We start from the raw sequence: 26,983 nt of genomic DNA on the forward strand, positions 1-26,983 counted from the left end.
TTGTTTGGTTTTCTTTACCGTATAAAACCCAAAGCAATGAACAGTGTACAAATGCGAATAATATCCTAATAACCATGCTGAATAGCACAGATTGATAGCTCTATTCAGTGATTGACAGAACGGCTTGGTTCTTTCAAAATGTCCAAGTAATATTAATGAGAAGTATTCAATGGTTAGAGGAGAAGGACAATCCTTAAAAATTAAAATCCAATTCACAATCTACTTGCTTAAAATGTATTTTTAAGGCCTTCATTTCAATCAAGAGAGAAAATTGGGAATTTATATGATAGACGGTCGGGTTTACATCAGATTTAAAAAAAATCATAATATGGTTCAATAACACCACCTTTCGCCATATGGGCCGTTTCTTATTATCATTCTCCTGGCAAAAGGCGTTTGTATAAATGTTAATTTGCTCTATTATACATTCAAATATCACAAATAATAGTCAAATCATGATAATGTAATCATTCTTCATTAACATTTCTCTCGTTTGTAAAACTGCTGAGATAACACTCAGGGTGACACAACATTTAATCCTGCGACAGTTGCACCGAGCTTTATTTCCTCTTGGATATAGGGTTAGGGTTGCATTAGGGTTTTATGTTAGGTTTAGGGTATATTAGTATATAGTTGATCGGAACAAAAATAGAACAATCCAAAAAGCATAACACTGAAAATTTCATCAAAATCAGATGTAAAATAAGAAAGCTATGACGTTTTAAAGTTTCGCTTATTTTTCACAAAAGAGTTATATGCACATCATGGTAGGTATGCAAATGAGGGGACTGATGACGTCATCCACTCACTATTTCTTTTGTATTTTATTACATGTATATGAAATATTCAGATTTTCTCCCCATTATCAAGTGAAACAATGATTAATCCCTCTCTGAACCTGTGGAATTAGCTTCATTTACTACTATATGGTTCAGTCAAGTTGGTCCTTATTGTCAAATATGTAAAAAAATGCGAAACTTGAAAATGTCATGGCTTTCTTATTTTACATCCGATTTTGATGAAATTTTCAGCGTTATGCTAGTTTGATTTTTCTCTATTTATTCAAATCAACTTTTTTGGGGGTGGACTTGACCTTTATTAAGTGCTTCGGACTAATGTTCCATAGTGCAAATCTAATCACACTCTTTCTATTTATTATTTGTTTGGCGTCACCTGCTTTGCTTTTCAGTGGACCCACCATTCTTCTCATGATATATGATTATATTGATTTAATTATATTTAATTATATTGATTTCAATTTGACATGCATGTTAATTTATATTTGAATCACTTATTGAATATGTATATTATTTATTCAATGTTGAATTTTGTTCATGCTTTTATTAGAATTGAATTGATTTATCATGTAATTATTTGTATTATGTTGAAGAATGAAAATAAATTGAATTGAATTGAATTGAAAAGCGAGCTGAATCACTATGACCCGCAGGTCTCTCCTCCGATAACTGATTGGGACATCTTCACCATCAACTCTGGCCAAGTTTACAGATATATCGGAATTCTCTTTCTTTGTACACCTTTCACATTATTTAGAATAGATTGCGTAAAAAAACTTACCAAAGCAATCCGATATATTGGATGAATAAGGTTCTGCAGTGACGGTGCCATTTGGACAATGGATACATTCTGTCTGCGCATAGCCATCTTGATATGTGTCAACTGGGCATGGATTGCACTCACGGTCGATCTCAGTTGGTAACAATGCCTCATATGTTCCCGGTCCACACGGTACTTCGTAAATCAGAGCAAATAAGAGCAATGGTAGTTATAATGATGATAATAACAATGATGACGGTGATGATAACATCAACAATAATAAGATGATGATGATGATCGATGATGATGATGATGATAATAATGATAATAAACTGCAACATTAGCAAAAGGAAGAACAACCAGAAGAGGGAGGAGACGAAGAAGAAGAGGAAGAAGAGACACCCATAATTTCTTAAATATTATTATTTTTATTCCCTCAATTTCCAATTACAAAAATGAGATTGTCAAGCTCTCTTAAATTTTGTATGTTTTCAAATACTGAAGAAAGTGAGGAAACTTACCGCAATACCCGAAGTCCAATGCCGTCAGGTATCCAGGCGGGCACTTTTGGAAAGCCTCGTTGGAGAGGGAACTCTTGTTTGGTTCCAGGACCTGATCATCGACAGTTAGGACGAGAGAATCATCTAGGACCAGCTTCTCAAAGGCTTCCAAGAAGTAATCAAGAGGCTGTGACCCTGGCTCATCTCCATCTACATGGATAATTAATTTGAGGGGAAAATGGTGACGTGATTCGGATTTGTAGGCCAGATAACCAGTCATGATATCACTATTATTATCATCACCATCTTCGTCGTCATCATCACTATCGTCATCATCATCATTATCACCATCGTCATCACCACCATCATCATCATCACCATCGTCATCACCACCATCATCATCATCGTTATCATCATCTTCACCATGCTCCTCCAACTCCTCATCATCATCACCATCATCACTACCATCATCATCATCATCACCATCATCATCACCACCATCATCATCATCACCACCATCATCATCATCTTCACCATGCTCCTCACCATCATGCACTGTTATTATCAATGTGTTGATGTTGTTTTTTCTTAATTCTTGTCATTATCATCAGTATATCATTGTTATTATTATTATGACAAATATGATCACTATTATTTTTGTCGCTTTATTAAGCGTAATAAGCAGTAGTAGTAGTAGTAGTAGTAGTGTTAGTAGTTGCAGGGGTAGATGCAGACATATACTTAGAAGTAGTAGTAGTAGTTGTAGTAGTAGTTGTAGTAGTAGTAGTAGTAGTAGTAGTAGTAGTAGTAGTAGTAGTAGTAGTAGTAGTAGTAGTAGTAGTAGTAGTATAAGAAGTAGTAGTAGTATGGTTTTTGCTCTTATTATCTCTATCATTATTATTTTATTACTTTTACATATTATAATCATCACCATCATCAATACGTTTAGAAATACAAATCGTTCTTACATGTTAGATTCTGTAACGTGGTTACCATGACGGTAACTCCGCTGTCTGCTGCCCTCTTTCGACGTCTTCCTACAGCATTCACTGTCACTGATTCGCAATTTAGTGCCTTCATGTATTGGTTTGAAAAAAAGTGAAAAGTTTTGATATATATTTTTTTGTAGCTATTCAATTCAAAGGGAAGAATATTTTTGACTTCGGAGTAAATCGTATAATGTAATCTGAACAAATCATACTAGTCAAAATTTGGAAAATATACTAGGCATTGGGTTGTTTTCTCCGAACACAAGAGACATTTGAAGAATTATCCAAGAATCTCCTTCTTCCTAATCCCTGTAATTTGTGTAGCAAAAATGCTAACAATGAAATGTTTAAAAAAAGATCGAACCAAAATTCTTTCTCCTTTCACAGAGGTCATTTTTCTTTCTTTTTATATATGTATCGATTAATCTTACTAAAAGAAGAAAAAACTGACATATTTAAACAAAAATGTCATAGCAAACGTGGCGCCAACGCCCTTGCACTTCATATTTATTTTTGTTCTTAAAATAATGCACAAGCTTATGAACAGCCCTATGAAACAATCTGAGGGCTCTGTAATACGAACCTTGACAATTTATAATAGTACTTATTTTTACCATTGATAACATTGATCAATATCTGCAAGGGATTGTACAAATCAGATGTAAAATCAATCAATGCCTTTTTCATGATGCCCAAGTTCTGAAAAAGCTTGCTCCAATCATAATTATATCATCATATAAAATTAAAGATTACACTTGCACTAGCAAGATCGTTCATACAAAACCGCAGCGATAGGCCTATTAATTAGGTTTAAGAATATAGGTTACATGTTTACCCTCGTTTAAAGACGAGTAGAACAAAACAGTTGGCTTGGAATTATGACAGAAACTATCCCAGTATTTATGATTTCCATTTAAATGGGTATCGATAACATAATAATAAACATCGTCATGTTTCAACGAAAGCTAATTTGATTTTACAATTTTATCAACAGCTAACTAATTAATTCTAGACTGATTGAAACAATAGGCCATATTCTATTTCCTCCTGAAAGTCTTCTTCAGTTTCATGAAGTGCTTTATGAAAGGTCCCCATGTATGTGTTTTCATCAAATAATGATGACAACGCTTACCTCGATGCTTTCAATTTGACAAGTACCCATGGTCAGGCATTGAAACTCCTGCCCATAAGTTAGAAGAAGATTGGTAAAGGCGTTTTCAATGGCTTGCTTCTCTTCCAGAGATTGGCAAATAGAAGTAGGGTAATCAACGCTAGAAAAACCATTTGCTTCCGTTGCCCGCTGGACCTCTGTAAGATGCCGGGAAGTAAAATTGGTGGTGATGATGACGATGAGGTTGATGATGATGATGTTGATGATGGTGGTGATGATAATGGTGACGATGATGATGATGATGAGGACGATATTGATGATGATGACAATGATGATGATGACGATGATGATGATGAAAATGAGGATGATGATGATGACGACGATGATGTTGAGGATGATGATGATAATGATGATTGTTAAAGATGTCAAGATTTCAAGACCTGTTTTCTTTCTTAACAATAAACAAATTATCAAAAACTCTTAAAAAACAGTATTAAAATGATGGGATATGCTTACATTATTTTGAAGTTTAAAAAATTCAGCGCACAGAATTATTTAAACGAAACAATCCATTAAAATCAATTCTTGTGGAGTATTTAGCTCTAGCTGCTACAGGCACTTGATGCATTCAATGAATTAGTCTTGCCGGGTACCCATTCACCTCACCCGGGTTGAGCGCAGCACAGTTTGGATCAATTTCCTGCCCAAGGAAATTGCAACATGGCTGGGATTCGAACCCTCACTCTGTTTCAAAGTCCGGAGACTAATCCACTGGGTCACAATTCACAAAATTGATCGTAAGAATATGCCCAAATCATGACATTACCGACATTCGGTTACCATTTATTAACAGCCTTAACCATCACCCAATATCACCGAAACAATGAGATGATAAGTACCAACACAGCTCGGGAGTCGGGCATATGGATTCAGCGGTGTCTGATGGTTCCACCTGTAGTTTGTCTCTTCTCCGCAGAAGTACTCATCCCTCTCGTACTTTGAATTCTCGGGCTCGTACCCCTCTCGGCATTCCATCGTGCAGATGATGAGAGTCGGAGTTTCCTCGCAGTATAAGTATCCGTTAAGAGGACGTCTCAGCTCGACACAACCTGTTGATATTCAAATGCACGAGTACATATGGATATTAGGACAACCCAAGGTCATGGTAGTTTATTCCGAGTAAATAACAAAAATAAGATGATTTTATGTATGTCCAATCAAATTTGGTCAGTTTTTCTTTTATTTAGGGCACATTTTGAGTGAATTCCAGGATAAAAATTATACACAAAAAGATAAGCAACAATAATACATCTTTAACTCAATTTAGCTAAAAGATAGACAAGTGCAGTTATGCACCCCTCTAGTTGCAAAGGTGTGAATTAGCACGTATAATTAAGATGCTCCGTGATCCGGATGTATTTCCCACCTTCTTAATGATTAACTCCCTGCACACCCAGGGTAGAATAAAGCACTGGGATCAACCTTTCAAAGATACAAAGAAAGAAAGAATATATACACCAACAATCTCTTGATTTACCAGGGCATTCTTGAGTGTTACATGGTTGTTCTTCGACCTCTTCTCCCGAGCAAGGAAGACCGCCATTTTGTGGTTCTGGGTTATTGCATTCCCGATAGCGGTAATGAACATCACCCCCGCAAGTGACGGGACACTCAGTCCATGGGCTCCATCCACTCCAGCCTCCATCGACTGCATGTAATGGGGGTAAAAAATCACTGTAAAATTCCGTTTTCGTGATTTCTGCATTTCTGTGAGACACTTTCTAATCTAGTAATATATTATTTGTACTGTCTTAGAAGTAATTAATTGTCTGTTGGGTTATAAGATCACAGACATCGCATTATATGGTTCTGAATCGTATATATTTCTGGTTATGGTTTTGTACGGAAATAAAACAAATAAACAAATATTTTATTTGAAATCATTCTTATTTACAATGCAAGGTTACTACGTGACCTAAATCTAAATATTACGTTTCTATTTCAAGTCATTAATAAAATAATTGTCAAGGTACGAATAACTTTCTTCATAAGTATTGCTTCGGCTTACTTTTTTACTATTTGGAGGTATTGGTTCAACAACCTTTCGAGCAGCCAACTTATAGGTACATATTTCTATTCAACACCTTTTTAAAATTATCAATACTAAGATCAAAGAGATGGGGTTGACTACTTATTTTCATGCCCTATCAAAGTTCTAGCAATCCGATTTTGTAATTGAAACATGTGAAGCTGGGGAAGTTTGTGTACAATCCAGTGTATTTTTTTTCTTGTGAAAGACCGAAGTAATATTAACAGTAGTATAAATAACTTCCTTTTCCCTTGATCCTAATCTAGCGTACCTATTTCAAACTCGCAGTGGTCTCCCGAAAATCCTTCCAAACATGTACAGATTAATTGCCCTTCAACGGTGGCGCATGTCCCACCATTTTGGCAATGGTTCTCCTCACAAATGTCAACAAATCCCTCGCAGTACAGCCCAGTGAAGCCATCCTTGCACGTACAGGTAAACATATTGGGAAGATTCGTACATGTGCCTTCATACTGGCAAGGGTTGCTAAGACATTCATCGAAGGCTTGGGAAGAGAATAAAAAAATGGTAAAACTAATAGTACAAAAAGGCATATTATAAATGGATAGTGGAAGTGATGATGATAAAGGACGATATTTCTCATTCTGCCGATGATATCAAGATAATACTACTACTACTACTACTACTACTACTACTACTACTACTACTACTACTACTTCTACTACTTCTACTACTACTACTACTACTACTACTACTACTACTATTACTTCTTCTTCTGCTGCTGCTGCTGCTACTGTTACTATTATACTGCAACAACAACAACAATAATCATTACTACATCTACTACTACTACTACTACTACTACTCTTACTACTCATACCCCTCCTCCTCTTATTACTACTAGTAACACTACTACTACTACATTTACTGCTACTACTAATACATCTATTGCGTATCTGTCTGCATCGTATACTACTACTACTACCACCACCACCACTACTACTACTTCTACTACTACTACTATTTCTACTACTACTACTACTACTACTATTACTACTACTACTACTACTAATATTACTTCTTCTTCTGCTGCTGCTGCTACTGTTACTATTAGACTGCAACAACAACAACAATAATCACTACTACTCTTACTACCCATACTCCTCCTCCTCTTATTACTAGTAGTAATGCTACTACTACATGTACTGCTACTACTAATACAACTATTGCGTATCTGTCTGCATCCTAACCACTGCTACTACTAACACTACTACTACTTCTACTACTACTACTACTATTACTACTACTACTTCTACTACTACCACTACTTCTACTACTAGTAGTATTATTACTAGTATTACTACTATTACTAATATTACTAGTATTACTAGTATTATTATTACTCCCAAAAGCAACGAAAATAATAGTGATAATATTCACGCATGTGTCTCCATGCTGACAAGGGTTGTTAAGACAAAGGTCAAACGATTGAATAGTTGCAGTTATTAAATCGTGTGAACGAATTACAAAAGGGGGCACAAAAATGAGGCAACTATTTTTGTTATAATAAAGGTGATTATGGTTTTGATGGTGATGATAATGATGATGATTTACGATAATGGTGACGATACTCCTCATTCAGATAGAAAGAATACTCGTATAAACTACTTCTACTACTACTACTACTACTACTACTACTACTACTTCTATTTTTACTACCTCTACTATTACTTTTATTACTATTACTTGTACTTAAGATGCGTTGCATGATTCGGTATCAAGGTAAATATGCTGCATCTGAAATTAGTTAGAAATAAATCCGAGCGAGGGGATTTACTTACAATCACAAAGTGATGGGGATGCTGTCAGCAGCTGATTTGATTCGGTAACTTCCACCACCAACTCGGTCCAAGAAATTAGGTTTCCAAATAGCCCGGAGAGACATGATGAAGAAAGTTCAGATCGAGATTCTTCGTTCAATTCCAAACTCCAAAGATTGTAGCTACTCAAGAAAACCAGATCTGTAAAAAGGCAAACAATGGGGAAGGATTCGATGCTGTGTGAATCCTGATAGTCAGGCAGCATATGTCATCTACTTCGACAAATTGGCTAAGTCTGATTTTTCACTTTTATGTGATTGGTGACATCACAAGGAACAACTTCCAACTTGGTGACAAATTTCTAATGGTCATCTTGACCATGTGAGGGGTCAAAATGGGGTCAATAGGGGTCAATTTTTGAAATTGCCCCGATTGTGTTGTGTCATACATCAAATTGTTTGTCTTGTTATACTGAACAAGAAAGTGTACACAACTATATACTCTTGACCTCCCGTTAATAAAGTTATGACCGGAAATGTCAAAAGGTCAAAGAACTTTCGTTAAATGGCATGCAAATTACACTGAAGGAGTTAAGAAAGCTACTTTTTTCTCCTTTTTTTTATATGTGTGTACTTTTTTAATTTCGATTTTGATAAGTTCATTTACAGAAGTCCTTATCCAGAAGATATAAATGGTCAAGACAAGGTCAGGGAAAGGTCAAAGGGTCAACAAACTTTCATTGGTAGCCAAAATACACTAAAAACGATTAGAATCTTAGAAGTTGGGTTCTTCATTTTGAAAAGTCTATATCTAAGAAGACATTATCCATTAGATAAAAAAAGGTCAAATGTGCTCACTTAGGAACAAAATAGATAGAGATAGACGTCGAATACATTCAGTGTGGTATCATAGTATTGCAGGAATACCTTGAAACGACTTGACAAAACCTAATGCCCTTAAAATCGTATCATCTTCCCTTAAAATCGTATCATCTTCATGATGTTATAAGTGCAACCAGCTCGATCTTTCCGAGTTTCTTGATTTAGTAATTCAATTCAAGTCCAATTCATTTTCAATTTACTGGTCTTTGATATGTAAAGAAACATTTCATCCATTTGCTTTGTACAGAATATCTTAATCAACAGAAATTATTGTAATGTATTGGGGTATATGTGTAATACTATGTTAACAGAGTAAATACATCGATAGATCAGTGCTCTCAGCTCCTAAGAAAGATGCCTAACATCTTATTTGGATTAAGTTACGAATGCGATAATGAAGTTAGGATCGAGGATGATATGATAAGTTGGGCTCCAATTGCTCCTTCATTAATTCTAATGTGTGACGGTTATATTATTTCTTACAAAGAGGCAACATCTTGCAGGCATGGTCATTGTAGTCAGTCATGGGTGTCCATCATGCTGATGTGATATATTCTTACCATTACTCGATGCCATTTAACGAAAGTTCTTTGACCTTTTGACATTTCCGGTCATAACTTTATTAACGGGAGGTCAAGAGTATATAGTTGTGTACACTTTCTTGTTCAGTATAACAAGACAAACAATTTGATGTATGACACAACACAATCGGGGCAATTTCAAAAATTGACCCCTATTGACCCCATTTTGACCCCTCACATGGTCAAGATGACCATTAGAAATTTGTCACCAAGTTGGAAGTTGTTCCTTGTGATGTCACCAATCACATAAAAGTGAAAAATCAGACTTAGCCAATTATTCGAAGTAGCCGGTAAATCATGACATATGCTGCCTGACTATGATAAAATATCATAATCAAGTAAAATTACCTTAGAAAATTCAACTGGAAGGTACACCAAAGTCATCTCCAGTATGCCAGGTAAAATGTTGTTATATGGAATAAGATGTGAAGGCGTTTAAACTACACTCTTGCTTGAAATCTAAGTTGTTTAAAGGAAATGTGAACTTGCTAAAAGGGTACCTTCATCATGTTCGTTATATTTTGCTGATTTAGATGGTAATTTCCCCGGGGGAAAGGTTAATGGAAAACACAAAAAGCAAATGAATCCTTGCCAACGGACTCAACGAGACCCTGGAATTTAAAGAATCAACGGGTATAACATTTAATCAACATCTTTATTTGGAGTGAAAAAGAGAAAAAAGAATAGAAAGAGGAATGATTACAGCCCAAACCAAGGGCGCTCTTATTTTTTTTTTCTTCAAATAATCAAATGATTATAAAAAACACCAGTCCAATAAAAAATTCTTACCACCAACATCCATCTGAGGTGCTCCTATGGACAGAACATCCTCAAGCGACAAAGAGGCCACATTGCTTCCACTTTCTAAAAGACTGTTATTTACTCTCAACTCCCATTGTCCAGTAGTTTGTACGTCCCAGGTAAAAAAGATATGGTACCACTCATAATCGCAAAGATCCAGATTGGTGTCTTTGATTTGGCTGTGGGGAAGAGAGAATGCTTCATTCAGAAATAGATGTTTAATTCCCCTTTCTTGTACGAAGGATTGTTATTATGGTGCATCCGGAAACACAATATTGTATATGGAATATCAATTGGTAGTACCCATATCATTGTCCCATGTATTATAATTAAGGATTCTTGGTCAGCTGTTTCTGGAGACCTCATAGTGTAGGGTTAATCAAAGGAGAGGTAATTTGCTGGATAAACTGAAAAGACGATAATGAAAATAATTACATTTCTCATCATGTTTTCAGTCGATAAGAAACAACAGTGCGCCATTGAATAGATTATCTATAGATACACTGAAAAAAAAAACCTGATTTTACAGAAAAAAGAAAGATTTTGCAAAAAGCAATAACAGAATCATTCTGTAAATTCATAAAACATGAATTTTTCTGCAATTTAAAAGAACAGGTCTGTTTAAAAAGGGGAAAGGGTGTTTTAAAGGAAATTTGTAAGGTTACATACACCAAATACCAATTTCCTGTAAGATTACGCAATCTGGTAAGATTGCAGGTGTTCTCGAGACTCTGCTGCAGGAACTTTTTCTATTTTAAGGATAAATTTTCTAACAGTGTAGATGGTGCTATATAAATGCCCATTATTATTATTATTATTATTATCATCATCATTATCGTCATCATTATCATCATCATTATCAACATTATCATTATTATATAAATAAGTGTTATACAAAATAGAAACCAGGAAGTTTAACTAAATTTTCTTGGACTAATCGCATATCATGCCTTTCTAATATCAGACATTCAGTTAAACTACATTTTACCTGTTTATGGTTACTCTTAAAGAGCATGGATTTTCAATTGATATAATATTTGAGGTTGTTTTGTCCTCAAGACGGAGGAGGCGGAAAGACGGTGGCGATGAGACGGTGCGTATCCACAGCGATAGGCTCAGTACGGTTGGTGGACCCTGGGAGAAAATTTCCTCCCGGACGAGGAGAGGATTACTCGCCACAAAGATGAAATCATAGTTGGATGGGAGAACTGTGAGGACATGAACAACAACGAATTAAAACAAATTAAGATATAGAAGCTTGTGAACACGAAACTTGACAACCATGAACTATTGGGGGAAAGCTTAATTTGATATTTCAAACTAATTTCATGCACAATCCCAGCTGTAAAGAAGATAGCGTTAAAACATGTGTCGCAAAATTTGGAGATTGTGGATTACAATGTCCTATCGTCTTCACACTAGAAAAGTTTTTCAGTGTGAACCACATTCTTAGATAGTTCTTTGTATGAACACACTGGGCACACTAGTACTGAAGGTGTCAACACTGTGAAATTATCTTTGAACTATCATATTCGACCATTTTAGCAGTATAAATCACATCTTCAAAGAGTCCCCTTTGAGAACACACCGTGCGACAAAGTTTTCATTCCCGTATGGCTGTATTGACCCTTGGTTGAACTACATGAGAGATTATGGAAACACACCAACTTGCCGACTCGGCCCCTCAATGTGCTCTTTCCAAATTCTTCAAACTTAATTTTTCGCATTCTAATAGGGCCGATGGATCACATCTTCTCAAAGTCCACTATTTACAAAACTTTGTCAACACAATGTGTGACACCGTGTGTGCTTTTGCTCCCTTATGTATTTTTGTATAAATACCTACCATTTTCACACAGCTCCCCAGTAAATCCAGGGGGGCACGAGCAGGTATAACTATCCAGTCCATCCAAGCAATTAGCACCATTGTAACAATGATCGCCTGCACAATCGTCAATGTTGATCTCGCACATATCTCCACTAGATGGACAAAGAGGGCAATATCAATTATATAAGGGACACTGTGAAAAATTGGTGCGCTGAACCTGACACAAGCTGGTGTCCATGGAAGACTACAAACATCCTAGAGTTCAACCATAACACCAAAGAGTGTTAGAATAACCATACGCATTATGATAACATCATCGGGTGTTAAACTAGCACCACATTTGTCTTGGTAAAAGTGGTCCTGTGTGAACACCGGTAAATACCACAAGTTTTGCTTTGAATGCACCGGGGTAATATGATAAGGGGATTGAGACAAAACGTAATAAAGTTGGTGTCCCCTTTTTTCGAAATAGAATATCAGTGGTATTGGCGACATACAATTTTCCTTCTTTTCCTCTTCCAGTTAGTTTTATAAATACTTGAAGAATCAAAAGGATGATCATGCCCCCATCCCCCCCCCCTTCTAGGTTGAATAAGATAAAGTATCAACAAACTCGGGAATTAAGTCAACTTTAAGGCATCTGTCCTCGCCATACAATAAACTTACCAGAGTCGACCTCTAATAAGTCGAATATTTTCCCAAGTCGAACTGTTAAGGTTATACAAAAAATGGGTTATATAGCAAATACATTTGACTTTATAGGCAAGTGAAGTAATAAATGATTAAAGGGGGGTAAAAGGGAAGACAGAAGAAGAAGGAAAAAAAAGAAGAAAAGGGTGGATTGAGTCTCAAAACTATACATACTTCTAATATTAGATGGAGAAAAAAAACAATATCTGCTTAAAAGTCCTCTTGTCATATCAACTCCTTATAAAAACAGCATAGGGTGTTTCACATAGATTCGAGTGTGATCAAAAGTCGCAATGGTCTAATCATCATCAGACGACGTGTGCTATACTCTGTATTAATCAATGAGATTGTGCGATAAATTTCATGTGCACGTCGGCACTAAGCATGACTTTAAGTCACACTTAAATCTTTGTGACCCCCCCCCCCCCCGGAGCCTTGGTGTTACCCCTATGTGGATCTCCAAGAAATAACCCTACTAACCTGTAACCGGATTCACAATTACAAGAGAAAAATCCTTCTTCATCCATACAAGTTCCTCCATGCAGACAAGGTGTGGACTCACACTCATTCACGTCGGTCTGACATAGTGTACCTTCGAAACCTGGAAATGTTTGAAACATGCAGCTAGACAAAATACTGTGGTCGGCATTCTCCCAGGCTTAATAACTATAGTAGCTAGAATAGCATTGTTAATAACTTGTAAATTAAGTAAGCATTTTTATCGAGTATGTATACTAAATAATAGGCATGATATTTAGTAAGCTTACTTAAGTTATTAACGCTTCGAGAATACCAGCCTGAAATAATTTTGGTAAATTCAAGGATTTCTAATTTGGATACATGTCATATTATTAAATACATTTGATGCTAAAGATGTTATCTTAATTCAATTTGTCCAAGAATCATTCGCAAACAAAATTTATTTAGATGTTTCTCCACACACACTTCTAAACCATGGAATGGAAAAACATAAATATTCGATGTTTATCATGTTTATACAGCTTTATAATTTTATAGCTAAATTCATCAGACAAGCGTTTGGAAGGCGCTATATCTGATTTACAGTAAACTTCTTATCTTGTTTTAGAATCTATCAATGGAAAAAGTTTTATTGATCATTACATTTATGTTGCAGATATATATCAGGAGCTGCAGAACGGTTTCGAAAGTGGGGGGGCTTAGCTGAAAGCGTGAAAGATGGAGGCTGACCATGCAAATCACATGGTATATTTTTCGTTTTTGTACACGTTTATTGAAAAAAACGACTTGGATGCCGAAAGCCCCCCCCCCCCCCCCATTCTGCGGCCTCTGTATTACTAAACAAACAGGGTAAGCAATAATCGTGGGGGTTAATTAATTACCTTTGGTACAATTGCAGATAAAACCATTTAGAAGATCAAGACAAGCAGCATTATTTTCACACTGATTTGGCGAACAGTCGTCAGAATTCACATCGCAAAGATCTCCCTCATAACCAGGTTGACAACGACAGACATATCCATTCACCTTTAAGATATGATAAAGAAGACAATACTTGCAAGTTGAAGCGTTAGTTCCGGCGTTTAGCATTAGCGAGTTTTCGCTATTGCAACGGGGGTGGATTCTACAACACATTAAATCTATTGAAAATGCCTGTCCTCCCCCCCCCCCCCCTCTCCATCTCCCTTCCCTTAGCAATGGTCGGTCTCTCTCTCTCTTTCTCTCTCTACTCCAGTAGGCTTGCCTTGTCGATACAAGTGGCACCATTTGTACAAAGATTTCCAATGCATTCATCGATGTTCTCTTCGCAAAGGGTTCCGGTAAATCCCGCCAAACAGCTACACACGTAACCTGCACCGTCGTCGCTTCCTGTGCAGGTGGCGCCATTTTGGCATGGATTTGTCGGGTAGCACTGGGGAGCCTCTACCACCTGACACGTAGTCCCGATGAACCCTGGTGCGCAGATGCAGTTGAAGGAATTCAATTCATCCACACAAGTCGCTCCATTTAAACAGGGTTGTTGCATGCATTCATCTATATCATTCTGGATGGGTGAGAAAATCAACATGGTTGATTAATATTGATTTGTTGTACCGTAGCCCAAACCGCTAAGAACAAAATGCATATTTGCTATCAGAGAACGGGTGCACCTATGGACTGAGGTAGTGTGTTAATGACTTTTAATTGCGATTAATGACTTGATAAGGAAAATTAATACTAGTAGCAACGGTTTTAAAATGCATATTTGCTATCAGACAAGCGAGATGTACCAATTGATTTTTGTCTTCAAATGAATATTACTCAAGGATTACGAATACCAGTAGCGACGTCTAAGAAATAAAAATGCAATTTCATAATGAGACAAGAGAGGTGTATCCGTGGTCTTAGGTAGTCTTCGAATGTTTTTTGAATGAACATCTATGGTTAATCTTGAAACTAATGAATAGCTAATCCAACATACCTCGCAATAGACCCCGTCATAGCCCGGTAGGCAATCACACGAGAAGTTACCAGGGAGATTAACACAAGTAGCATTGTTTTGACATGGTGCGGATGAGCATTCGTCAATATCCAGCTCACAATGGGTCCCACCGAAACCAGTCTTGCAGATACACGAGTAACCATTCGGACCATCCTCACATGCCTCGGCATTGAAACAAGGAAAGCTGCTGCATTCGTCAATGTCCGTATCACAGTTTAGCCCAGTAAAGCCTTGAGGGCAAAAGCACCTGTATAAATTAAACCATTAAAGAAAATGCGTTAAAAAAACAGTTTTGATATCAAAATCATGCACTTTTTGAAAATCAGTTTAAGCACATAACGACGTGGAGCGTCGTGGCCCAGTGGATTAGTCTCCGGACTTTGAAACAGAGGGTTGGGGGTTGAATTCCCAGCCATGGCGTAATTTCCTTCAGCAAGGAATTCATAGTGTGCTGCACTCGACCCAGGTGAGGTAAATGGGTACCGGCAGGAAGTAATTCCTCAAAAAGCTGTGTGAACCTGAATAGGTAGCCTAGATTAGCCGGGTAATATTAGCAGGGCCCGATGGGAGAAAAGTTTTCGGAACTGAAGTGGCTACCCTGGGTAAATATACCGTTGTTGTTATTATTATTAATCAATGTATATCTGACTGGAATAAACAGGCAGGAACACAATGATGGCATTATCCTGCTTGGGAGAACACGTTGGTGCACAGTGTGTTCACATAGTGGATATGGGAAAGATGTGATTCACATTGATAAACTGCTTAAATTTAATAATGGCTAAAAGAAGCTGCTGAAACTGCTTATTTAATAAAAGAGAGCCAATGGAGTAAATTAGAAAGTCAAAAAGGGGCCTAAGCTTTCGATCCTAGCAGAATCTTCGTCGGAGGCAAAATGACAAACATATAAAGTGGAACAACCATAATATAGACCACAAACAAGCTACAGCAACACTAGAAACAAGGAGACAAAAGGGGCATTAGTGAGTAGAGAAGACCAATCAGGTTAGGGAAGGGGATGAAAGAAAAGGAGTAGGCAGACACAAAGGGAAGTTAGTGTAAGTAAGGCCAGTAAAAGACCTCAAGCCAAGAGGGATTAAGATAATGAGGCAGGCAACATCAAACAGGATCTGGAACAAAACAGTGATAATGGGATGAATAACAAGAGAATTAGTGAGAGGTGGGTCAAACAGGTTACAAAGAAAGGCATAATAAACTGGTGCATAAGAGTGGGGGAAAAAAAAGGGAAAAGAATGGGGAACAACTGATAATGTGCAAAAGACATATAAGTATGTATGATAAAGCATTAAACAAACTAAGAGAAGAAGGTAAGTGTAAATATGTATCTATAAGTGATATGTATATAAATATATCCAAAAAAGAAATGTATATGTAAAAATATAAATACACATATGGTGTAACTGATATTGTAATCCGCTAGGTGTGACGGGAAAAAAACTTAAGACTGTATAGTAGGAAAAAAAAAAAAAAAAAAAAAAACCCCGTATATGTGAAAAAGAGGAAGCAAATTGTCTAAAAAGGTAAAAGCAAATATAGAAGAGAGGGGGTGTATTATGAAGAAACCATAGTATACATGTAAATAAGCAAATGTGGTAAATCTAAAAGAGGTGAGTGGAGATTAAAAAATATATATATATATATATAATAATTATTATATCGCCTGAATAAGGAAGGAAAAATTGGAGCTGAGCTTGTATGAGATATGGGAGGAAAGTAGAAGAAGAAACTATAATGTAACTATTCAAAAGAGCTGAGGGGAAAAATTATATGTATATATAAATTGAAAGTGGATAGGAAAGAATAATCAGTCGTTTCCCTCTTGGATGTTCAGGCCATGAGGTTGGGTGGTGCGAAGTCGTCTCATCCAGAGCTTCTCCCTGCTAGTACGGACTGAGTCAGGACGGGTACCTAAAGATTCGATGCCCTGTAGCATCATGTCAGTGATGAAGTGGTTGGGGAGGTTAAAATGGCGGCCAACTGGAGTGTCCAGCTTTGCTGTGTTGACGGTGGATCTGTGCCCGTAGAATTGGTTTTTTGAGTGTGGTCTTGGTTTCCCCTATGTATTGTACCCTACAAACTCTGCAAGTGATGAGATATACAACATTAGTGGTAGTGCATGTGATGTTGCCCTTGATTTGGTGAGACAGGCTGGTAGAGTTGCTGGTGAAAGTATCGCCCTCGTGAAGGTGTATTTCACATATGATGCACCTGTTGCTGGTGCATTAGAAGGTGCCATGCTGTATGGGAGAAGAATGGTTAGTGAGGGAGGGCACTTCAGCACGAACAATGAGGTCCCTGAGATTCGGTGGGCGTCGGTATGCTAGAAGGGGAGTATCGGGAATGGCCTGTTGGAGACGATCAGAAGTGTGTAAAATGTGGTGGTTATCACACAGGATTTTGCGGAGAGGGGGTAGATTGGGATGGAAGGTGGTCACAAGCGGTATTCTGTCGGTGGTCTCCTTGTCACTTTTTGGTTTGAGAACTTCAGATCTGGGGATAGAACGAACTTTGTTAATTGCCAGTTGGACTGCCCTGGCCCCGTGGCCCCTGGCACAGAGATGTTTCTGCAAATTCCTGGCATGGAAGGAAAAATCAGGGTCCTCGGAGCAGATACGGCGAAGTCTGAGGGCTTGACTGTAAGCGATGCCGGTTTTGCAGTGACGGGGGTGTCAGCTGGATGAGTGGAGGTACTGGTGGGTATCTGTGGGTTTAGAGTATAGGGTAGTGGTGATACCATTAGACTTTTTCTGGACTGTAACATCAAGGAAGTGGGTTTGCTGTTGGGAGAAATCAGAAGTGAATTTGATGGTCCTGTGGAAGGAATTGATGTGGTCAATGAATGTATGGAGGCTGTCTTCATCCCTGGTCCAGATGAAGAAAATGTCGTCTATGTAACGCCACCAAATCCATGGGCGACAGGGGGCTGAATCTAACATCTGCTGTTCCAGCTTGGTCATGAAGAGACAGGCGAATGAAGGAGCCATCCGGGTGCCCATTGCTGTACCGAATATCTGTAGGTAGTGCTTGCCCATGAATGTGAAGTTGTTTTTTGTTAGTACATGAGACATCAGAGATTTGATATCGGATATGGGGGGACTGGAATGGCCACTGGCGGCCAAGGCTTCACATGATGCTTGGATACCTTCGTCGTGGGGAATGCTGGTGTACAGTGAAGAAACATCGAAAGTGCCGATGATCGCAGTCTCGGGTATCTGTTCCTTGATGTCATTTAGTTTCCTGAGAAAGTCTGGAGTGTCGTGGATGTAAGAGGGTGCACGTGAGACAAGGGGCTTAATGTGGTAATCAACAAAAAGGGAGATGTTCTCTGTTGAGGAACCATTTCCTGAGAGGATGGGTCGACCGGGGTTGCCAGGTTTGTGGATCTTCGGGAGGAGATAGAAGCGGGCAAATTTAATAATGTGAACACAACTACACACTCTGGACACCTCTACAGTGGGAGTGCTCACAAAGAGTACACATAGTGGACTAAGTGAAAATATGATTCACACTATATTAAATTGCTCAAATTTGATTTCACATTTTGCTCCACACTGTAAGCACTGTGTTCTGTCCTGCAGGGAATCTTGTTTTATGAGTGACAAAATAGAAAATACTCAAATACAACCATTATTTGATTGTGCTTATGGGGAGTGTTAGTACGCAGAAGACCGGTGGTGATTTGCTTACTCTGACCATTTTCATTTTACTTGAAATTTGACTACAAATTTTACTACACAATTTGACTACAAATATAACTGCATAACATTCAATACATCAGTTGTTTTTATTCTAGTTACAATGGTAACATAGACTGAAAGATGATGGTTTAATGTTTCAATAATTTAACAAGTATTCCGGTATTAGTATTTTCAAATGATGGATTTTAACCGAATGTCGGTGCTCATACTCTAGAGGCCGACGGAGGGCCTGCATTTACACCGAAGGTCGGCATAGTCACGGTAAAAATAGAATGTCTTACTTGTACAAACCAGGTGCCATGTGTGAACAGGTTCCTCCGTTATTGCAAGGGGAATCAAGGCAAGGGTAGATGATCTGTTCACATTGGAGGCCAGTGTAGCCCATCGGACATACACATCGATAAAAGGCCAGCTCGTCCACACAGGTTCCGTTATTTAAACAGGGCCTGAAATCATTACAGGAAATTTAAAAAAGAAAAGAAAATTATGTTATTGTTTCAGGATGGTTAGGAAATAAATAAAACAATATTTTTTTATTTGGACAAATCATATAAAGTAGGAAGTTAGCCTAGTTCCTCTCCCCAATAATTTACACACAATTATAAACTATTCCGTAAGAACTCACGTAATCAACTAATTTTCCAAAAGTAGAAGTAGACGAAGTGATTGTAGAAGTAGCGGGGGAGGAAGAAGAAAAATATTAGTAGTTGTATTAGTAGTAGTAGTAACAGCAGCAGCAGCAGTAGTTGTAAGTTTTGTCCATATTTTGGACCTATACAATGACGTGCTTTTCAGTAATCCCTCCTTAAGTTACATTCTCATGAATGTATGGAACCCAGTCTAGGCAAGTTTGTAATCAACTGAACATATAATAAGCGTTGTATTATTAACTCATAGAACAGAGGGAATTAAAATGACAAAACATGAAAAAATGAAAATCCCTATTTTATTGTTCAAAATAGATATCTGAGAATACAAACATTCCAAAAATGTATTTTGCCCAATTGATCGTGGGCCCGGCAGCCACTGTGCAGCGCAAGATCGACGAGGCTCTATTAATTAAATGTTGAACGGCAAACAGGGTAGCAGCAACTTCCATTTAATTAAGATATATCGATTATGAAATGAACTAACATGGATTCGCATTCATTTTTGTTGATTTCGCAGAAATCGCCAGTAAACCCAGGAAGACATAAGCAGTAAAAAGCATCGAGATTCTCCTGGCAGCTTCCTCCATTGTAACAAGGTTCAGAAGAGCACAAGGTCACCTTCACCTCGCATTCAACACCTACGAATGGATGGGTTAAGAGAGGGTAAGTTATACCTCAGTCACATTTGCTCTACGGCGGCCGTACGGCGAGTCGAAAACAGTCGTTTTAAAATTTTTTGTACCAGCTACAAATAGCTGGTTTGAAATAAAAATGAATAAAACGGCTGTTTTCGAATCGCGGTACGGCCGCCGTAGAGCAAATGTGACCGAGGTTTTACAAAGAAAGTGAGTATGGAAGAGAGAGAGAGGGGGAAGATGGAAAGAGAAAGGATTCATGGTCAAGGTGACGTTTAAGTGTTGACTTGCAAATATACTTCATAACATCACGTTGACATACAAAGCTAACAAATCAAAAATATGCTTTTAAGTCGTCTTGGTAAATTAAATCTTGTTATTTTATTCATGGAATGAGCTTATTAAAGCAAAGGTTTATTTTGTCTGATATTTTAATAAAGAAACTAAATAAAGGAATTTTAATACATTCAATCATGAAACAGAACCAACAATAATCAAGGCTGTGTATAAGTATAAACAAGGGGGCCAATTTTGTCCGTTAAGTCCTTACCGGTCTGGTATACGCTAAAAAGGCAATAAAACAGTGATCTCGCAAACCTGTCGAGTATATAGAATGCAAAATAATATGAATGAACCTTTGTAGCCGGTGGGACAGACGCAGACGTAAGCGTCCTCGACATTCATGCAAGTGCCCCCGTTATCGCATGGGTCATCTTCGCAAAAGTTTGTTTTCACTGCACAGTCTGGGCCTTCCCATCCATCTGTACAATGACATTCATAAGATGCGATCTTGTCAATGCAGGTTCCATTATTTCCACAGGGATGTGACATGCACTCGTTGATTTCATCCTCGCAAAAAGAACCTAGGACGGACAATGAATATTCAAAGCAAGCTGTCCATCATTACCACAACAATAAGAACAACAACAATGATAGTAATAATAATAATAATACTGATTATAATAATGAAAGTGCAATGGACTTATATCGCACCAAATCCAATCTGTAAAATACTCAAGGTGTTTTTAAAGAATTTTAATGAAAATTAAGAAGAATTGAAAAGGAATGTTTTTAGGTGCTTCATAATCTTACAAATTGACAGCTCACTGTACAGGTGCAGGTAATAGATCATCACCAGGGAGAAGTTTGAACAGATGGAATGCTCGTTCTATTTATATCCAGTAACATTAATTCTTGTGCCGTAGCTAGGATATATAGGTCATATGTGTGCTTCGTTTCCACAGAACAGAAACCTGTTTGATCTCCAATGCAATTTGAAAAATTTTAAAGCAGATGTGAATCAACCATCTTAATAACACCACCTTAAATCCTCAACTACTAAAACCTGACCAGATTCCTAACCCATAATGCAACATTCTGAGCAGTGTAGTCTTGTAACATAGACCAACTTCAATGGTAACACATTTATTCACTACTTTAATAATGCACTCACAATACACCAAAATAACTATGTTACCAAAGTAACTAAGCAAGTACTTCTCCCACAGAAACATTTAAAGTTCTCGGTGCCAATAAACATACAAGCCAAGTTTATTATCTGCATTGTTGATATTCATCTCCTAAGGTTTATTTGTTAAACTTATAATGTTTAACTTAAAGTTAATGAGAGAACACACATACAGTTGACCAGTTCTCCTCTCCTCCTTTAATTCATACCAACCCCCTTCCTCCACCCCCCCCCCATAAAAAAAAAATATTTTTTTAATTCAGCCAATCGCCACCAAAAAAAAAAACACATGCAGATGGATTTGCTTAACATTCCAGACTTGGTTTGGGATATCAAAAATAGTCTCATGGAGTTAGATTTGAAATAAATATAAAATATAGTAAGCGCCCACCCACACATAGCCAAGGACTCACCGTCGTAACCAGGTAGGCATACACAAACAGGTTGGCCTAATCCATCAGTACTACACAAAGCATCATTTGAGCAAGGGCCAGAGTAGCAGGCATCAATGAGGATCTCACATATCTTACCCCCATAGCCAGTTGGACATTCGCAGCTAAAATCATTATCACTAAGGTTTGTACAAGTGCCACCATTCTGACAAGGGATGCCATCACAGACGGTCTTATTCCTTTCACAAAGGTCCCCTGCATACCGCGATGTGCAGGAGCAGATGTAGTAGGAGCCAAAGTCAACGCACGTAGCGTTGTTTTCACACGTAATGTTTGCGCAGAGATCGATGTCAACCTCGCATCTATCCCCTCCGTAGCCATTCGGACAATCGCAAGAATAGCGAGCGATTTCATCCGTACACAACCCTCCGTTGAAACAAGGGTCACTGCTGCATTCGTTGATATCTCGTGAACAATTCAAATTGGAGTATCCTGGTGGGCAAGTGCATCTGTAACCGAACACGTCACCGGGGAAGATTTCACAAGTTGCACCGTTCAAACATGGATCTGGTGAACATGCATTGATTTCCTGCTCGCAGTCGTATCCGTGAAACCCATCCATACAAAGGCATACGTAGTAGCCATCATAATTGATGCACGTACCGTTGTTTTGGCAAGGTGAAAGCAAACATTCATTGATGTCTCGATCGCACCCGGACCCTGCATGTATTAAAAAAAGTAAGATATTCAAACAAAGACACACGCTATGTGCGAGTGAATAACCGATCTTTACTAGGTAAATATTATGTAAGTATTGGTTGGCAGTTATGTACCTCCATCGCCGTCCGTCAAGAATCATTTAACCTCTCCATAACATGGTTCCTAATGTCGGTAAGTAAAGTCTTGCTTTTTTTCAAAGGAGAACTTAAATTCCAAGAGCAGATTACCTTCATATCCGGGGGCACACTGGCAAGTGTAGATGTTGATGCCATCAATACAGGTTGCTCCGTTAAGACAGGGGTAAGATCCACACTCGTTGATGTTTACCTCACAGTTATCCCCACTAAAACCTGATGCGCATAGGCATGAATAGCTTTCCAGTTTATCCATGCAAGTAGCGTTATTCTGACATGGTTGACTGTTGCATTCATTAATATCTTTAAAAGAAACATAAATAAATGCTTATTAAAAAAAATATCCCAAATAAAATATACAGCGAGAGCAGAAGATGCGACATAGGTTACGATTTGGAATGTTGTTTCTTTGTGCTATGGATGTTGTAAAACTCAACACATTATATATGACTTATTGCTTACCAACAATGAGCATGCATCAAATTACACTACATGATCATGATATTGCATTCATTGTATTCTGGGTAAATAAATTATTTCAGTAGTTTAGGACTCCTCTTCACCGTATTAAAAGTGACCATGGCCCTTGGCGTTAAAATACCAAAAAAAATATTGGAGGCAAAGGGAACGTTTACATACAAACACTAATAACTAGAATCCATCTTTGCAGGTTGCACATAATACGGAATATGTAACGTTCATGGTACAAACCTTGACACAGGTCACCTAGAGTGGCGCCCTCTGCGACGGTGGTGGTATTGGCTGGACATTCAATACAAAATGTCATTTGTTTGGACGGCTGGAAGCTTCCGATGGGACACTTAGTACATGGAGCGATGCCCGTATTAGAGCGATGTCCTGGTTCGCAAAGGGCTGATTGAAATGAAGTGAGGTTTTGTAAATTATTTCCTAAATACTACACCAGCATGACCAGTGAGTCACAAAACGTTTTGAGTAGTGATAATTTTGGCATCTGGGTATTGCTGTGTTAAGAAAGTTCCAAACTCTCTTAGAAGCGAGATCAAATCATCGTCAACATATTGTTGAATAGACTATTAAGCATTTGTACTACATGAAAGCGTGTTCATCTTTAATAGAATTGAATATACAAATACCTACACATGAGTTCGATGAGTTTATCGTCACCATAATGTTCGATAGAATATTAAGCATTTGTAGCTAGGACTATTTTATTTTTTTGTCTTCTTTACCCAGGGTAGCCTGTTCAGTGGTTTAGATCACGTTGTCAACCAGGGCCCTGCACAATACATATATACACAAAACAATCAAAAGAACACATTGTATACAACACTTTATAAAGTCGACATTGTTACACTGCAATACGAAGAGAGAAAAATAATTTGAGTTCTTGGAAAAAGGAAGCAGTATTGGAAATTGACAGGAAAACAAGGAAAAATTTATAGGTATGTATTTTCATTATTATAGGTTACTACGTTTTTATAATTATAAAAACTATCAATTATAATCATTTTGAAAATAGCCATTTTACATTAAAGTGCGTACGTTTTTAACTGAATTGAATATACACATACCTACACACGAGTCCGATGAGTTTGAACCTTTTTGAAGAGTTGTTGTTTGGTTTGGGCACAATGTACAGTTCGTACTCAACGGTTCACTTTCATAGAATCCAAAGTCACATCTGTAACATGGTACTACCCCAGTGTTGGAAGATGTACCAGGCATGCACATGTCTGGAGGTGAAAAATACAAATGACTTCAATGAAGTGCACATTATCCTTTGAAAACAAAGAAAAGCATGCTGAATTGTCAAGAAAACACTGAATGTATGAATATACATCATATCTAGGAAATATTTTGAACAAACATATATTTTAGATGCTGACGTTGCTGGCTTTCCGTAGTTGTGGTTAATTGGATCAATCGTAACTCTTTGTAAGATGAGGCCCTGGATTGTATCAGCCAATACATTCCAATACAATATAAAGAGTGGATATTTGGATCATACCGAATGACAGGGACATGCTTTCAGACTTAATCAACGAGCAGGTGTATATATTTACACAAAGTTGCTCGATGGATGGATGAATGGTCAAGTGGGGCGCTACCGGGATATATTGGTTGGGGGGCAGTAAAACGTAAAGGTGACATCATTATTCTAAAAATTAAATAACATGTGTAATATACATATAGATTTTTTTTCTTGTTTCCTTCCTCCTTAGTTTTTCTTCATAAGTTGTAAAAATCACGTTAGGGCAGCCCCCCCCCCCTCCCCCCCAACAGCTCATCACTTGTAACGCTGCTCATGGATTTACTGCGCCCTAGGCTGTCTTACCAACTTTTTTGTTAGTTTAACATTTTCTTTAGTAAAATCTAGCAATAGATAATTGAACTATTTGAACGTGATTGGAATATATGTATTACACTTGAAACACAATTTTTTTTTTTTTTACAATCATCCTGGTAACTCCCTCGGGGGCATGGAAGACATTCCTTTGTGGAGTTGTTATAGTAAGTCCCTGTGGTGCAGGCCGCTGTGGAAGAGATATCAAAAAGGGGAAGCGAAACGATAACCTACCGCATCTCTCCTAAATTTGGAATGTTAAGGTCAATATTGATTTATGCATCATATCTTTGACATCAACACACACGCACAAATAATAATAATCATTATTATATAAATCACTATTAAAAACTGGAATGAAGATACTCATTGATGGATACGCTTATAACCTACCATTTACATGCCCTCGAATACTCACAGCAGTGAAGGTCGCTGTTATCGGCAATGTAAGCACTCGCACACTCTGGTTGCGAATACCCATATGCCAATGAGTCTTCGATTAAGTCAAGGTCGACACCGGGTACTGATGGTGGTGGGAAGGTTCCTGCGTCGATACTATCCTGAACGACGTCCACCATTTGGATCATGAGATCTTCAGCATCAAGCGCAGCGTCCCAGTTACTGAGGGAAGGATCCTGGTTGACGTTAACTGCGAATTCCCAGTAGATTGAGTACTCGAACTGTTGTTGGGCATGGACGTTGCGCTTCAAGACGGTCGAACCTCGTGCAATTGTTGCTTCAACGCGTTGTAGCTGGCGACGCTGGCGACCCCGCTCCCGTATCCCTCTGCGTCGGATGGACATATCTCCGCTGACAGGACCACAGGTTACTTCAACGTTTTGGGCGTTACACTCCTGCTCGTCAGCGCACACGTCGTCGAATTGGGAGTCTCCGATGACGATCAAAAAGTTATCAGCAATTTCCTGGTTGGTCTCGTCATCCCCGCAGGTTCCTGAGTAGTACAACAATTCGTTCGGCAGATTGCTCCGTCCTGGTCGGCGGACCTCTGCGGAATGAAATGGTCAATTGATATTAAAATAAAAAGGTACAAATCTTATTTTATAAGTAGTGGCAAAAATTCCCACGAAATATGACCAGATTGAAGACCGTTTACAGATAACCATCGACTAAAGCCAAGGGGGTCATCCTATAAATGTATCAATCCTAGAACGTATTGACTCAATAAACAAGATAAACTAAGGTCGAGTTGTGGATTACATCTTTTAAAGAGGCGTGTGTTTTATTGTGACGGTCGGTCCCCATATGTACGGTGCAAGTCTCCTCATTTATTGTTTTTAAGATGACATACATATTGTCATCGGCTGTTATGTTGCTAGCCCCTGAAAATGTAAAAGACAAATAATTGCAGAAAACGAACCTGTTTCACTATAGTATATTTTCACATAAGACTTGCGCATTTTCTGACTAGGGAGAGATACTTATGGTCTACCATATGAGAGCATGTTTCATAAATATATTTCCACCTGGGTGGGAATCAAATGGTATCATATTCCCGTAAGGTTGACAGTACTTTGTTTTAAATGAACATATATAACAATCTAAGTCAGAGATGATTTTGTTGGTTTTTAGATAAGATTGACACTCTGCAATATATAGTTCAACATGCAGAACTAGTCAAGGTCACTTCTCTTCTTCGATGGGAATAAGAT

General features: G+C 37.9%; 1 protein-coding gene across 1 annotated transcript in view; it reads right to left on the reverse strand.

Moving 5' to 3' along the window:
* The window catches only part of LOC129274259 (uncharacterized), a 36,851-nt gene that overhangs the window by 3,114 nt on the left and 6,754 nt on the right, over positions 1 to 26,983 (reverse strand). The window contains exons 8-30 of the mRNA XM_064108995.1: positions 25,732 to 26,319; positions 24,541 to 24,702; positions 23,699 to 23,860; positions 23,081 to 23,290; positions 22,155 to 22,853; positions 20,909 to 21,136; positions 20,123 to 20,276; positions 19,270 to 19,434; positions 15,249 to 15,516; positions 14,532 to 14,831; positions 14,170 to 14,314; positions 13,289 to 13,409; positions 12,137 to 12,270; positions 11,279 to 11,498; positions 10,279 to 10,469; positions 8,049 to 8,228; positions 6,518 to 6,751; positions 5,695 to 5,865; positions 5,057 to 5,266; positions 4,179 to 4,354; positions 3,026 to 3,131; positions 2,079 to 2,267; positions 1,579 to 1,752 (exon numbers count right to left, since the gene is read on the reverse strand). Of these exons, the coding sequence (XP_063965065.1) occupies positions 1,579 to 1,752; positions 2,079 to 2,267; positions 3,026 to 3,131; positions 4,179 to 4,354; positions 5,057 to 5,266; positions 5,695 to 5,865; positions 6,518 to 6,751; positions 8,049 to 8,228; positions 10,279 to 10,469; positions 11,279 to 11,498; positions 12,137 to 12,270; positions 13,289 to 13,409; positions 14,170 to 14,314; positions 14,532 to 14,831; positions 15,249 to 15,516; positions 19,270 to 19,434; positions 20,123 to 20,276; positions 20,909 to 21,136; positions 22,155 to 22,853; positions 23,081 to 23,290; positions 23,699 to 23,860; positions 24,541 to 24,702; positions 25,732 to 26,319 (5,187 nt within the window). The remainder of the gene's footprint in view (positions 1 to 1,578; positions 1,753 to 2,078; positions 2,268 to 3,025; positions 3,132 to 4,178; positions 4,355 to 5,056; positions 5,267 to 5,694; positions 5,866 to 6,517; positions 6,752 to 8,048; positions 8,229 to 10,278; positions 10,470 to 11,278; positions 11,499 to 12,136; positions 12,271 to 13,288; positions 13,410 to 14,169; positions 14,315 to 14,531; positions 14,832 to 15,248; positions 15,517 to 19,269; positions 19,435 to 20,122; positions 20,277 to 20,908; positions 21,137 to 22,154; positions 22,854 to 23,080; positions 23,291 to 23,698; positions 23,861 to 24,540; positions 24,703 to 25,731; positions 26,320 to 26,983) is intronic.

This window comes from Lytechinus pictus, chromosome 13, assembly GCF_037042905.1.
Source record: "Lytechinus pictus isolate F3 Inbred chromosome 13, Lp3.0, whole genome shotgun sequence".
NCBI lineage: Eukaryota > Metazoa > Echinodermata > Echinoidea > Temnopleuroida > Toxopneustidae > Lytechinus > Lytechinus pictus.